General features: G+C 38.1%; 1 protein-coding gene across 1 annotated transcript in view; it reads right to left on the reverse strand.

Moving 5' to 3' along the window:
- Positions 1-15,900, reverse strand: part of LOC130419092 (metal transporter CNNM4) — a 33,036-nt gene extending 17,136 nt beyond the window's left edge. Inside the window, exons 1-2 of the mRNA XM_056745522.1 lie at positions 14,502-15,900; positions 61-204 (exon numbers count right to left, since the gene is read on the reverse strand). Coding sequence (XP_056601500.1) covers positions 61-204; positions 14,502-15,873 — 1,516 coding nt within the window. The 5' untranslated portion in view covers positions 15,874-15,900. The remainder of the gene's footprint in view (positions 1-60; positions 205-14,501) is intronic.

Raw genomic sequence — 15,900 nt, forward strand, 5'->3', positions numbered from 1 at the left:
AGCACACATATGCACAAGTACAACACTAAAAAAACTGTTTTCTAAACACTGTCCACTTACTATAAAGGTCAGACTCATCCAAGATTTCGGATTTTATGATTTCTTCAATGACATCTTCCAGGGTGACCAATCCGACCACCTCATAGAACGGATCTCCCTCTCCTTCATTATTCACTTTCTGAACGATTGCCAAGTGTGATTTACCTGAAAAAGGAGACAATGAATAATACCATCGTATCATATCCACATAAAAATAGTAATACTAAAACACCATATCCCCCCAAAAAAGGACTGAGGTGCCCGGCTGCCCGCTATAGCCTTGAGGTTAACACCGTTTACATATAGAAATAAAAAAAAAAAAATCATACAATAATTCAAGCTTTAAAATATAAAACCCATTCAATCCAGAAGTGAAGCGTAGACATGACATAATAAATATTGATAAGAAGCCAAAGTCGTGAAGGGCAAATCAAAGTCTGCTATGCAAAATTTCAACATGATTGTATTGTCCAAACCTAATATTTATTATGAAATAAAAATAGCTTTATAAATTTCTTTGTTCTACATAAGAAGATATTTTGAAGAGAAAAGCACCGTAAGAAAAAATGGTACAGTGATGATACCAGAACCTGTCATTCACATTCTGCGGTATTTGCATGTACCATAATGTATACAAAAGATGCATTTACAAATAGCACAGAATTAGGATGGTGCTGCATGTACAAGAAACTTTCTTATTATTGTACCATGATGTCCAAAACAAGGTAACACCATGGTACTTTATATCTACTTTGGTATTATATCTACTTTGGTAATACACCAAATAATGTATTATGATAGTTTTGTTAATGGACAGGAAGTGAAGAGTTAAACTTCTCTGGTTATCTGCCATCTCACTGTTTGTAATGTGAAAGAAATTTGCCCGTGACAGGATGTAGCTAATAAAGACTGTACTTAGCAAAGCAGAACATTCCAGAATCTCCCAGAGTGTCTTTGGCTGAGAGACATGTAAATAAGAGAGTGTGTTTACATGCCCAAAATCAAAAAAATATTTTTCTTATAGCTTATTTTTATATACAAGCAAAGAAAAATCTTCCCCTAAAGCATAATCAGAGTAAGACTGTGCATGTCTCTAAAACACAGAAGAGACAGCAGATGTCCCAGCGGGCCGGCGTTATGCTGCAGGAGGATGAAATGAGCCAAAATCACAGTGAGAATAAGAGAAACAATTCATACACATCTAATTCTGCTTCTCGAAGAAATCACTTTATATATCACACATGCACACACACACACACACACACTAAAGCATGCAGACAAGTACTTTAATTTAGCCTCATCATAAATTACTAAATCAAAACAAAAACATTTTACTTGTAATTGTTAACTCCGTTTTGTAAATCATTTTTCATGCAGAGTCATCAACCCCTGCGGTTAAAACAATGTCAGTCTCTATTTCTCTCTCTCTCTCTCTGCATCAGTGCTCACACTCACCCACAGAGACACTGTACCCTGCAATGCACCCTGATTCCTTAAAGGGATAGTTCAGCCAAAAACTCCAATTTGCCGTTTATTTACTCACCCTCGGGCTATCCGAGATGTAGGTGACCTTGTTTGGTAAATCCGCAGCCCTCTCTGCTTCATATAATGGTAGTCTATGGGGTCCACCTGTCTAAGAGTTCTGAAAGCACATAATTCCAAAAAGCAGCTCCATACTGTACAGACTCAACACTCCCTTTCTGCAGGTGTTGCTAAACGTACCAGACGCTGGTATGGCATCCGCCACCAAATACTACAAGAAGAAGATTGCGTTTGAGGCTGCACATAATGGCTAATATTATTAAAAATGACGTTCAGTTTTATGAAAATATCAACGAGTCACTTCACGAAACGTCAACATGTAGCCAGGAGCCGCCTTTTGGAATTATGTGCTTTAGGAACTCTTATACTCCCATTATATGAAGCAGAGAGGGCTGCGCATTTACCAAACAATCTTCTTTATGGTTCTACTCAAGATAAAATGTCACCTATATCTCGGATGGTAAATAAACGGCAAATTTGAGTTTTTGGCTGAACTATATCCTTTTAACAGCTACTTCAACACTACTATTTTAAAATAAAATTAAATAAAATAAATAACTCTTATGATATGCGTTTCTGTGAACTAGTGAAAATCCCAAATTCAGAATAAAAATATTGTTTTGTTTTTATTGCATTTATTTGCAGTTAACTGAAACAGATAAAGCAGGTACTGGAGCAGGTTACAAGGAAGATGCAATGTTCGCCGATCTAGAATACAGTAAAAAAAGTTTATGCTCATGTTTTAACGACACAATACTAATGTTTTCACATGTATTTTAGGATCATTTCAAAAATGAATTTATGATGGAATAAGCCTGATTATTTTCAATCTTTTTGCATATTTAGTCTTTAACATTGTTGTTGGGTGATTTCATGTCATTCCTGAGATTTGTTTCTGTTGAGATTCAACACACACTGGACCGAAATTGACACAATACATCCAGAAATGCTGATCTGGCGTGATCTCTTCACTTTGTCCCTAGGCTTTATATCATCAAAATTTTGCTTACGGCTAATAAGCATTCAAATCGTAGACTTGGATCTAAAACAATATAGTTCAAGTTGGGCAAGTTATCTTAAACAAAGATTCAGTTCAAAAATTCCTTTTAAAAAGGAAAGCAGTACGCAATCTCTAATGTTTGACAACAAAGTTTGAAGTTTAATTTCCCTTAAAATGCCGTTAAATTGTAACTTAATGTTCCAGCGAAGAGTTAATCAACTCATGGCCATATGGAATGAATACAAAATCAGATTCACATAACAGTCACAACAAAATCATGTTATGTGGGCACGCAGATGTCTGCCCAAACACAGGGTGGAAACGTGCTGATGTAAACCTGCCGGGTCACTTTTTCATTTCGTCTGTCACGCCTCAAATAATTGATGCATTACAGGTGTGTCCAGGCGTGACTGATCAAGTCACAATATAGGATGTGTTCAAAACCAAAGGATTTCTGTCTCAAATGATCATTCATCTTTGATGAACAGATTAAATATCCTGCCATGTCATCAGAGCGGTACTGGCAAAATCTCGAATCTTTAGCTCGAAGAAGTCAACTACTGCTTGCAACACAAGACTTGAAAAAAAAAACATTTCAAGCCTTACAGAAATGTCTAATTAAGGAAATAGTTTGAGGAGGAAAAATGACATAGTTCATTTCACATTAAGGCGTTACATCACCATGAGTCACTGTGCTAAACTGAGCCGTGGTCCCTTGAGTAACAAGAAACAACTCCAGATATTCATCACAGTTGCATCAGTACTGTGCGGCGTATACCAATGGTCTGTCTGTAGGCGGCAGAAAAATACACTGCAGATGTTTAAAGGGGTCATATGGCGCGAACACATGTTTTTCTGTGTCTTTGGTGTGTTATAAGTGGCCCTTGGTTGTATTAGAAACGTAAAATTGCTCAAATTTATGTGTCTGAACAAAAGATGCATTCTATCTAAAAGCGAATGCTCACCCAGACCTGCCTGACATGCCTTGTGTAACCACACCCCTTCAAATTCCAAGTCAGTTTGTGGTATGATTTGACTAAGACTGCCCAAATGTATACGCAAGTAAGGTGGGCGTACCTGTCAGCACAATTGCTTTGGAACCTGATGTTCCAAATATGGTGAAAGGCGTTACATTTCCCAGAGCCATTGAAAGAGAGAGTTGCGTCAACTTTGTTGGCTCAATGGAATGCTTCATGGAGGCTCTCAATAGTTCACAGAAGATACTAGGCTGCATGGAGCTGCGACTAAACAGACCAACTGAGGTAAACGTTTAACCCATTTCAAGACGAAAGCCATTTAATGAATAAAAAAATGAAAGAACTAATGACGCTCAAGCGTTTTGGACTTCCGTTGGCAGAACTCTCTCTCTCAATGGCTCTGACATTTCCGTCACACTCTTGCAGTATTCGACCTATCACTACGCACTGCTTAACTGGCCAATCATAGCACACATCACTTTTCAGAGCGATGAGCTTTGTAAAAAATCTGTACGTAACAGAGAGGCGTGGCAAAGAGGAGATACAAACATCCAGGGTATGTGGAAAACACCACGTTTTTAACCTTAAATCGTGTACAAACATTGCATCATATCTAAAACAGACTATAATAATTGTTTTAGTCGTGTCATATGACCCCTTTAAAATAAAGTGTTATAGAAGGTTTCATGGGAAGCACGTGCCTGGCCCAAAGTAAACTTCTGGTCAGTGTTTGGTTTTAATATAACAATTTATTTTATATTTAATTAACATTCATATAAATTTATATGAATATTTGATTGTATATTCATTGTATTAAATTACAATTAAACTACTCGATAGTAATTGATTCTTAACAGAGGTCTACCGGAAGTTAAGTTTGGCCAAGGTAAAGTCTTTTTTTTGGGAATCTTTTTATTCTATTCTACAAAAGAATAAGTTAAAATCAGGTGTTAAATTGGTTGCCATGTTTTCGTCAGAGATTAAGCGTTAATAGATCCGTACCAATAGTACGGATCTATTGGTTAACGTCGATAAAGTACTGATTGTTGGAGATTTTAATATCCACGTAGATATTGCTAACGATCCATTAGCTGTGGCGTTTAAAGAACTACTAGACTCTTGTGGTGTAACACAATACATCAATAGACCTACTCATCGCCTTAATCATACCCTAGACTTGATTATATCTCACGGAGCCGATCTAACCAATATCGATATTATACCTCAAAGCGACGATGTTTCCGATCACCATCTTATAATATGTACACTGCGCACTGCAGAAATCAGTTGTATATCTCGTTATCGACAAGGTAGAACAATCACCTCAACTACTAAAGATAGTTTCGTAAAGAACTTGCCAGATCTGACTTCTCTAATAACCTTTCCAACGAATATAAAATTGCTCGATGACATGACCAGCAACATGGGCACTATTTTCTCTAATACATTAGAAGCGGTCGCACCTATGAAGTCAAAAAGGATAAATGAAAAGAACATAGCACCATGGTATGATAACACCACTCGCGCCCTAAAAAGAGAAACGCGTAAACTGGAGCGAAAATGGAAACAAACCCAATTAGAGGTCTTTAAAATTGCATGGAAAGAGAGTGCAAGCTGTTACAAAAAGGCACTAAAAGCAGCAAAAGCCGAGCACTTCCGTAACCTCATAGAAAATAACAAAAACAATCCAAGGTTTTTATTTAGTACAATTGCTAAATTAACAAACAAACAGACTCCACCTGACCTGGGTATTCCACCGCACCTTGGTAGCAATGAATTCATGAAATTTTTTACCGAGAAAATCGAAATAATACGAGACAACATAGCTAAAACCAAACCTCCATGTTTGTCGGAAGAATTAGTTTCAACCGTCACCCAAAAAGAAAAGCTAGAGTGTTTTTCTCCTATAAATCAGGAAGATTTAATTAAAATTATTGCAACATCCAAACCGACGACATGCTTATTAGACCCCATTCCGACTACTTTATTAAAAGAGTTACTACCTGCTGTAATTGAGCCCATTTGTAACATAATCAACTCATCTATTAATCTAGGACATGTCCCAGGACCCTTTAAACTGGCTGTAATTAAGCCTCTTATCAAAAAACCAAATTTAGACCCAAATGAACTTGGAAGCTATAGACCGATTTCAAATCTCCCGTACTTGTCTAAAATACTAGAAAAGTAGTGTCAACTCAACTGTGTACCTTCCTACAAAATAATGACATGCACGAAAAGTTTCAGTCTGGCTTTAGACCGCATCACAGCACTGAAACTGCGCTCGTTAGAATTACAAATGACCTTCTTATTGCTTCAGATAAAGGAAACATCTCACTCTTAGTCCTGCTTGACCTTAGTGCTGCTTTCGATACTGTAGACCATAAAATACTACTAGATCGTTTACACAATTATATCGGTATTCAGGGACAGGCACTGCAATGGTTCAGATCTTACTTAACAGACCGATATCAATACGTCCATTTAAATGGGAAATCGTCAAATCTTACGCAAGTAAATTATGGATTACCTCAGGGATCGGTTTTAGGACCCTTGCTTTTCTCCATATACATGCTGCCCCTCGGCAACATTATTAGAAAACATGGAATTAGCTTCCACTGTTATGCAGATGATACTCAGCTATATATCTCATCAAGACCAGATGATTCCTTTAAGCTATCCAAACTGGCAGAGTGCATCGAGGACATAAAACATTGGATGACTAGTAATTTCCTCCTTTTAAACTCTAGCAAAACAGAAATATTACTTATAGCACCAAAATTAAGTAAACCGAATATCTCCGATTACAGCCTGCAAATTGAAAGCTGCACTGTTACTCCAACAAATACAGTTAAAGACCTAGGCGTTATATTAGACGGCAACCTGTCATTTAAAAATCACATTTCAAATATAAAAAAAAACAGCCTTCTTCCACCTTAGAAATGTTGCCAAATTACGAAATAGTTTATGTGTTGCAGACGCAGAAAAGCTTATTCATGCATTTGTGACCTCACGGCTTGACTATTGTAATGCTCTACTTAGTGGTTGTCCTGTATCATCGATAAACAAACTACAGTTAGTTCAGAATGCAGCTGCCAGAGTTCTTACTAGGTCAAGAAAATATGATCACATAACCCCAGTTTTATCATCGCTTCACTGGCTACCCATTAAGTATCGCATTGATTTTAAAATTATTTTAATTACTTACAAAGCCCTGAACGGTTTAGCACCTACTTACTTAACCGAGCTTTTATCACGTTACAACCCATCACGCTCGCTGAGATCTCAAAACTTAGGACTTTTGACAATACCTAGAATAACAAAATCCACCAAAGGTGGACGAGCTTTCTCATACGTAGCACCTAAACTCTGGAATAGCCTTGCTGATACTATTCGAGGGTCAGACACACTCTCCCAATTTAAATCTAGATTAAAGACACATCTTTTCAGCCAAGCTTTCACTTAATGCATAGTTAATGAACAGCAGCTACGCTAATTATTCTCTTTATTCTCTTTCCGCCTCTGCCTCGGGATGCCCATCCCGAGGTAGGAAGAAGTTCCACCATGTCCAGACGACCGACAGATGCCCATCCCCAATTTGAGATTACACCAGATACAGCTGCAGACTGACTGACCATCCCAGCTCCATCTAAGGCAATTCCACCAGCTGCCAAGAGAAATATGACCATCGGACCATCCCAGCTCAGACCACTACATCCCCAACCAAGAGCAAAGACGGACTATTTGTCTTATTAATGCTGTAGTTACAATATTTGGTATTAAATGCTAAACTAAAATCACATGTCACCAGTATGAGTGCAGCTATGACACTTCAGAGGGGATCTGGCCCTCCCGGTTGAGCCTGGTTTCTCCCGAGGTTTTTCTCCATTAATCAATCATTGGAGTTTGGGTTCCTCGCCACAGCAGGGCAGTGTTGGCCTGCTCACCGGGAGACTGCATTCATTCATTTATTTATTTAGAAATTAGATGTTATTTATTAGAATGAACTTACTCGTTGTATAAATACCATGCACTGTGCTGTGTTTTAACTTTTCTGTTTTTCCTGTTTGCCCCTGTAAAGCTGCTTTGAAACAATACACATTGTGAAAAGCGCTATATAAATAAACTTGAATTGAATTGAATTAATTTTTCACAAAATCACAAAATTGTATAACTTAAAACTAAATGTAAATGTTGTGTTATCTTCGACGACATGAAAATGACATGGTGGCCCAGGCTTCATTGAATTGAGATTCAGACATAATCCCCAAAATGCCTTTAATTTCATAAACATGCTAAGAAATAAAAAAATATCTTGATCCCTTTAGTTTCCTTAAATATTTTGGGTGCAACCTGAATAAAGTTTTTTTTTTGGAAGAATAATACAAATTAGTGGTGGGTATAGATTTTTTTTTAATCTAGATTAATCTAGATTAATCTTGGAATTAATCTAGATTAATCTTGGAATTAATCTAGATTAATCTAGATTAAAATGGCTCATTTGAATTCTGCCGAAGGCATTCAGAATATGTGTGCTACCCAAATAATGACTAAAAGTAAGTCTTTGAGAACGGGATTCTCAAGCCAGGTGGCGCATTCAGGGGCGTAGAAAGCTTTTCAAAATTGCGGGGGATGGATGTGTTTTGTTTGTTAACAATGAAATGTTGAATGTAATGACAGAACGGTACAAAAGGTATAACATACCTTTTAACATAAAAACACATTCGAAACAGACAGAAAATAAGTCAAAACTCTGTTGTGAAAATACACAACAGTAGACTTGATAATGAATCAGAAATACTTTAATAATCCCAGGGGAGAAAGACAGTGGAAAGCTTGATAGTGACATGTGACTGTGGCCGCTAAAGTTTGCTTACTTGCACCTTGAAAAAGGGAGATATAAAAAAACACCGACACAAAGCTTTTTCTCTGGTGGTATAAATAATGTAACAATTTTCTGTTTTTAAACATTAAAATAATATACACTTTTCGTTCATAGTTCTTCAACAGGTATAATCAAACATAATAGGTAAATATCCACAAAAGTATTCAGCTAAACAAAAAAAGCAATGTTCAAAATATCAAAATCAATAAACCCATAAATACACTGCTTAACAAGGACAATTTGTCCCGCCTCCTCGTCAATTCCCTGCCTTCTTCATCACAGTTACCTTATACATTGCATTCCACATAAATAACCAAATTTAGCTATTTCTGAACAATATCCCAATTTGCAATTAGCATTAGTCTAAAAACAAAATATAATTCAGAAAATACTCGACATATCAACAAAACATAAACAGAACATCTCCCCAAACACCTATCAAGGTTATTTAAAAACCTCGAAAGCATAAACACTCATTCAAAGTCACTGGAAAAGGAAGACGTAAATAACCATAAATTCCAGCCTCCTCAACATGAGCTAACAGATATATCTAACACACCAAGAGAGGCAGGACTTAAGGCAGAACAGCCAATGACCATCCGGTCACACTCAAAGCCGGTGTTCTGTTTGAGTGGGAGGGGAGAGGAGAGGAAGCAGCCTCATCGAGCGCTGATACAGAGCGGCAAGAGACACGGTGGAGCGACTGCTGTAAGGCGTGTGTACAAAACTGCGGAAAAACTGCAAAAAAGTGCGGGTGTTTAACCCTCTCACTGGGAAAAGTATCCCCCACGGTTGCGACGCCCCTGGGCGCATTAGACCAGGAGCTCATCTCCTGTTTCCAAAATGCATCACAAACTGCTTGAGAAAGCTGTTCTACTATGATAATTGATGATGAAAATTAAATTATGTTCAATAAGATGTACTTGTGTTTACCTTCGCATTAGCTAAGGGATGATTTGCGTTTAGGTGGTACTTGAGACTGGAAGAGCTCCTACAGGACATTTACATTTAGTCATTTAGCAGACGCTTTTATCCAAAGCGATTTACAAAGAGTTAGGGAGCAACAAGCGTTATGTCATACAGGAGCCATAATACATTAGATCTCAATACAAATTTACTGGTTTCAACTAAAGCTAGACCACTACCTGTTGAGAGAAAGTGTTTTTTTAAACCAATTCCGCATTGCGCAAGGTGCAAACAACCTTAGTCTTGTCGATGTTTCTATTGGGAAGCTTCTTAAAAATTAATATTCCCTGAAGCAAACCCGGCGTCTTCATAGCTGCATTCATGTTAGCACGTCACGTTTGATGCGGTAATTTCACAGTAACGTTATGTTGTGTTCAGACCAAACGCGAATGGCGTGTCAAGCGCGAGTGATTTATGTGTTAATGCAAAGAGCCAATAGACCGACTTGCTGCGCGAATCGCGCGAATGAAGCCCTGGTTATGAGATGATGAGGCGGCTTCCGCGAATGACGCGAATCACGCGAGTTGAAAAATCTCGTTCTCGCCCCGTACAGTGCAGTTAAGCTGGTATACATCCGCGCTAAAATATCAAGGTGAAAGTCATCATAGCTTGCGTAGTATAGACCCAGCTCCCAACCCAACTTTGAGAATAGATTAACGGCGACATTTTTTTTATCGCGCGATAAGAGTCTCACTGCGTTAACGGCGTTACCACTAATACAAATACACTTCTAGTCAGCTGATCTTAAATCTTACTTATTATAGTTTTTGTATTTCACAATAAAGAAAATCTACAAAACACAAATATGTGAGATATGTAGGGCTGCAACAACGAATCGATAAAATCGATAAAAATCGATTAGTAAAAAAGTTGTCAACGAATTTCATTATCGATTCGTTGTGTCGCGCGACGCGGAGACGTTTGGTTATTAAAAAAAAAACTTTATTTGAGCGCGGAGCGAAGTAAACACACTCGGTCTCTCTCGCGCACTGATGCTAGCAGAGTTCGGCGCCTCATATACAGGGCGGAGCAAAAATAAAAAAACGAGCGGAGGAAAGATACATGACGGAGGCAGAGAAATCAGCGCGACCCAAGTCATCATAGGTGCGGGAGCATTTCACACTAAATAAACAGAAAAACTGTGTTTACTACAAAACATGCAAACGCGACATGGCGGGAGCAACGCGGCAATGATTCAGCACCTGAAACTCAAACATGTTGGAGTCTGTGATGAGGAGGAAGGGAGTTCAACAGCAGATTAAGTCATTACAGAATCCTACTTTTGTTCCGTTTCGAAGTGAAGAACGTAATGTCCCTGGTGCGGATGTTTACTCGTTATCCAGATTGACAAGCATCACAAGTTAGCATTAGCTCGTTAATAACAGTATAATCAGGGGTGGTGTAGTTACTTTGCGCTTTGCATTGTAAGACTAAAGACACGTTTTTATTCACTCGCCTTTTTTGGACCATTCATTTATCAATCTGTTGTCATGTATAGCTACACTGCAAAACTTCCTTAGTAATTTTGTCTAATTTCCAGTCCAAATATGTAAAAAATCTTAAATCAAGATTACTAGACAAGAAAATTGATTGATGCTTAAAACTTCTGTTTGAAATTATATCTCATTAAGATTATTTTTGTACCCCATTGGCAGATAATTTTTCTTGCTTTAAGCAAACAATCACTTAATTTGAGGTGTTTTTTCAGAAAACAAGACATAATTTCTTATGCTTTTTCATGTGTCTAGTACATGTTTCTTGATATAAGATTTTTTTTTTAATTTGGACTGACAACAGGACAAAACTACTAAGTTAGAAAAGCAATTTTTGCAGTGTATATTCTGTGCTTTCTCCCATATAGGTTATTATTGACAAATATATTTGTGTGTGTTGTACTTTTTAATTTAATTTTAAAGTTCTTTTATAGCTCTTGGTCATCTTAAGCTTTGTTAAAATGTGGTGTATAAATGAAGCTTGCACTTACTACAATGATGGTAGTAATTGAATGAATAAGCTTCAAGTGAATTTGAGATAGAGAGTGTGTGTGTGTGTCAGTGTTTGTCAGTGTGTGCGTCTGCAAAAGTGTGTGCGTCTGCGAGTGTGTGCATCTGCGAGTGTCTGTCTGCAGTGTAGTGTAGAGAACAAGTTCTTACATTCAAACCTAATCCTGTTAAGTTTTCTGATTTGTATTGTTCTTTAGTTTTTATAAATTATTTATTGTTCTGGCAGCTCAGGTGGCACTTTTATTTAAAAAAAGTCTATATATTTTGCAGATGTAAAGCATACATGTGTATGTTTTTTGTGTTAGTCCATTTTTATTTGATTTTATTATTTTTATAACAGCTCAGGGATGTTCAAGGAGCAACATGCTTGTGCACTTTCTAAAGATTTTAGTTCTGTTTTTGAATAAAGGGTTGGAAATGAATGCTTTTCTTGGTTTTTGTTTTTATCCGATTCATCGATTAATCGAAAAAATTACTTACAGATTAATCGATTATTAAAATAATCGTTAGTTGCAGCCCTAGAGATATGTGAATGAAGTTATAAACAAAACTCATTGGTTCTGGAATCGTCCTGCCCACGTTTCACAATGTAAATAAATTACACAACCTCTCTCTCCAAAACCCGTCCAGGAAATATATTCCAGCAAACCCAAACAAACAGGCACAATAGCATATTTGATTATCTTACAATATTGAAATGCAGTTCATTCCCTGATTAACAAACATGGACAACAGAGAAGCCAGCCCGATCCACTCTGCACAACACCATCAAAATTAAGCAAATGTCTCTTTCGCTTTGTATGATTGTGCTTTTAATGGTGGGATCAGAGATTCTCAGGGGCTGACTAGGAGGAAAGGCTTGAGTATATGTGCAATAAAGATAAATGCAATCCATTCAGTACACACATTGAAACAGTGACTCAGCCTGTGTTGCGTTGCAACAGGAGTCACGTGCATTTGCTAAATTTACCTAAAGAAACTAATCTGAATATTTCTCACCCTATTGTCTGGTGTGGTTACGGACTTTCTTTACACCCTCACTCCTCGCACACCATACAACACACACTCAACCGGTTTTGTAACCAAAGCGCCATGTGATAGATCCACACCTTAAAACTGGAGAGCAATGGTGACCAATGAACAGCCTACAGTGTAAATGTGCTTTAAATATTGGGAATTAGTTTGCATATAAAGATCTAAAATTACAAATGGTAAATTGTTTCTATTACAAAGTGTCAGAATAACAGCAACATCGGATTAAAATCCATACGGATCCATATGAGCAGTTATCATCTTAATAATAAATATTGAAATATATCCATGTTCTATTTGCATATTTCTTATTACATGCGTGTATTTTTATGTTTTATAATACATCATTTTAATTTACATCTTTTTAATATACATCTGTTTGTTTGTTCTGTTAAATACCATAAATTTAAATTCATCAGCGGTCAAAAATAAAACATAAATCAGTGCTTCATTTAACTTAGGTTGTTCAAAACATGTATATGATTCTTTCTTCTGTGGAACACAAATTATGTTTTGGTTGTTTTGTATCCCTACATGGAAGTAAACTGCGGTCAATGGTGTTTGGTTACCAAAGTTTTTCAAAATATCTTCTTTTGTGTACTGCAGAGGAAAGAAATTCATACAGGTTGGGCATGACATGAGGGCGAATAAATGATGAACGATTTGTCATTTTTTGGGCGGACTATCCCTTTAAACTCAATGAACTCGTGTAGAGTTCAAAAACAATCTGGTTGTACCTGTGCAATGACAATAAAGTACTTTAACTGAGTCATAAGATAAATATGTGTTGAAGATCTGATCATTTCTATCGCAGAGCACTGTTCAACAAAGGGCAATAGTACGTGAACTATGTTTGTATAAAAAGTAGAAAACTGAATCCCATAATGCAATGCTCATGAGTCAAGACTTGACTTTTCATTCCCAGAGGATCAGATATGACATCAGCTGTGATTTATTTTTACAATTCTTCCTTTACTAATCTGACCAGACTGCCAATTATTAAAATGACTGTGGTTTTAACATAAAAAAATAACTTGCATATTCATTCATGTGCTTACCTACAAACTTATTTCTAAAAAGATACCTTGGCACGTTATGTGTCGTTTTGTCAAGAGAACATTTTCAAAAAATGTCTGCACGCTCTCTACATACCGATTGTCATATTTTCATAGTACATGCCCATCGTAAATTATTTTCCTAATATTGTATTCTGTATTTATTCACACTGTATATCTGCACTTGCTAATTGCACTTCTGGTTAGACCTAAACTACATTTCGTTACACTGTACCTGTATATGTGTAATGACAATAAAGTTGAATCTAATCTAAAATCTAAAAATTATTTCTCACTGATGTCTAGTAGAAATGACTTAGATGTTACAGGAGTCTCATCTGTGATTGTTCTTTCTGGTCTGTATTATATTAAAATGCAAACCTGCTGTAATGTATTGTTTGTTCCACAGTGTGAACTACAATTCATCCCGAGTGAAAATCTGTTGACAGTAAACAATCCATGATGGTTTAGGTTTACGCTATTATGAATTATATAATGAAAACAAACAGACAATTAGTCAAACACAAATGTCATCTCAGTATTTGACAGCCTCAATTTCTATTAAAACATTTGTATATTTATACTCGCATCTACTTTTTAGCGGGACCTTTGGTAAAACTATGAAACAATAACCAACCAAGTCCTCAATGACAACAACCAAATTGAAGGCAGGCATCACTGTTATGGATAACAGCACAGGGATTAAGGCATTACTGGAAAAATATTCCATTAACCTTCTGCCTACCAACATTTAACAATCTCAACGGGAACCAAACCTCCCCAAACTGTGTGGGAGAAGGCGATAGAAAGGAGACTGCCAATACCTGACCTTGAAAGTCTGTGGAGGAGAGAAAGGCCCTGGGGGAGAGGGGGTGTGTGTGAAATGTTCACAGTTTTCCTTCACGTTATAAAAAAATGTATGACGGTTGGAAGACCACCAGAGGTATTTGAGTTTACTGTAATATTTGAGTCCGTGTGAGTTAGTGCCAAGTAAAAGCCACATACCTTTCTTAAACTCCTCCAACATGGAATCCAACTTAGTGTCGTGAAAAACGAAGTGCACTGGATGGTTGTAGAACTTAGTGATGGTTTTCAAGGTGGTGCAGTCATCCGGGTCAACGAACGCCAGATCCTTCACAAAAAGGATGTCCACTATATTGGTGCGTTCGCCTTCATACACAGGGATGCGCGTGTACCCGCTCTCCATGATTTCCGACATGGTGTTGAAGTCCAGGACTGTGTCGCTGTTGATCATAAAGCAGTTTAAGAGCGGTGTCATGATGCCCTGCACCGTTTTAGTCCTCAACTCCAGAGCTCCCTGGATCATGTTGAGCTCCTCTTTCACGATGTCGTTGTATGGCTCTGTCACCTTTAGCATCCCCACCAACTTCTCCCGATTGTACACGGTGCCTATCTCCTGCCCCAGCACGCAATCTAGAAGCTTACTGATGGGATAGGACAACGGAAAAGTCAACAACATGAACAACTTGGTGACCATGATGGTGTTGGCACCCACCGCCAAGCCATGGCGGGAACAGAGAGCCTGAGGAACGATCTCACCGAATACGACGATGCCGCTGGTCGACGCCACCACGGCACCCAAACCGGAGCCGATGAGGTCATCGAGCAGGATGGTCAGCGTGGTGTTGACCAAGACGTTGCCGAGGAGAAGCGAACACAACAGGTAGTTGCCTTTCCTCCGAATGGGCTCGATCTTACGTGCGTACTTCTTTTCTTTATCCGTGCCACAGCTCTGCACGATTCGCAGCTCCATGGGGTCCAAAGCCATGAGACCCAGGTTGAGACCACTGAACATACCTGACAACACCAATAGGCAGCATATCAAGATCACCTGGAACCAAATGGGAAGCAGATACTTCTTTTCCTCAACCACACGTAACTTCCCATCATGATCCCCAAACAGGTACCACTTTCCATCTTGGTGGCGTCTGATGCACAAGCCATAAACCCTGTGGGACTCACTTTTCCGAAGTGGTTTGATTGTGACATTCACCACTCCAGATGTGCCCTGGCTGCTGACATTCATAAAGGTACCGATGATCATGTCTTTAGTAAAATCAGCACAAGTCCTGTTCGAATCAGAGCTGATTTCTTCCTCCTGATCAATGAACTTAATCTGCGTCCAGGTGTCATTGCTGATGTTCAGTCCGTAGAACCTGAGCGCGATCGTGTTCTCCTCGGTTACCTGTATGATCCCGTCATCGGCGATCTCGGCCGATTTACTGCTATTCTCCAGCCGCATGCCAAGGATCCGGCTGTCGCTCCCCAAGGACTCCGCTCCGTTTGTACAAACTTTACACCAAAATAACAATATTAACGTCAACGTGGACCCCTTCACGCTCCATTCCACCGCCATGTTTGTTTCGCTCTATGCGGAATTAGA

The sequence above is a fragment of the Triplophysa dalaica genome, chromosome 4 (genome assembly GCF_015846415.1).
Source record: "Triplophysa dalaica isolate WHDGS20190420 chromosome 4, ASM1584641v1, whole genome shotgun sequence".
NCBI classification, from domain to species: domain Eukaryota; kingdom Metazoa; phylum Chordata; class Actinopteri; order Cypriniformes; family Nemacheilidae; genus Triplophysa; species Triplophysa dalaica.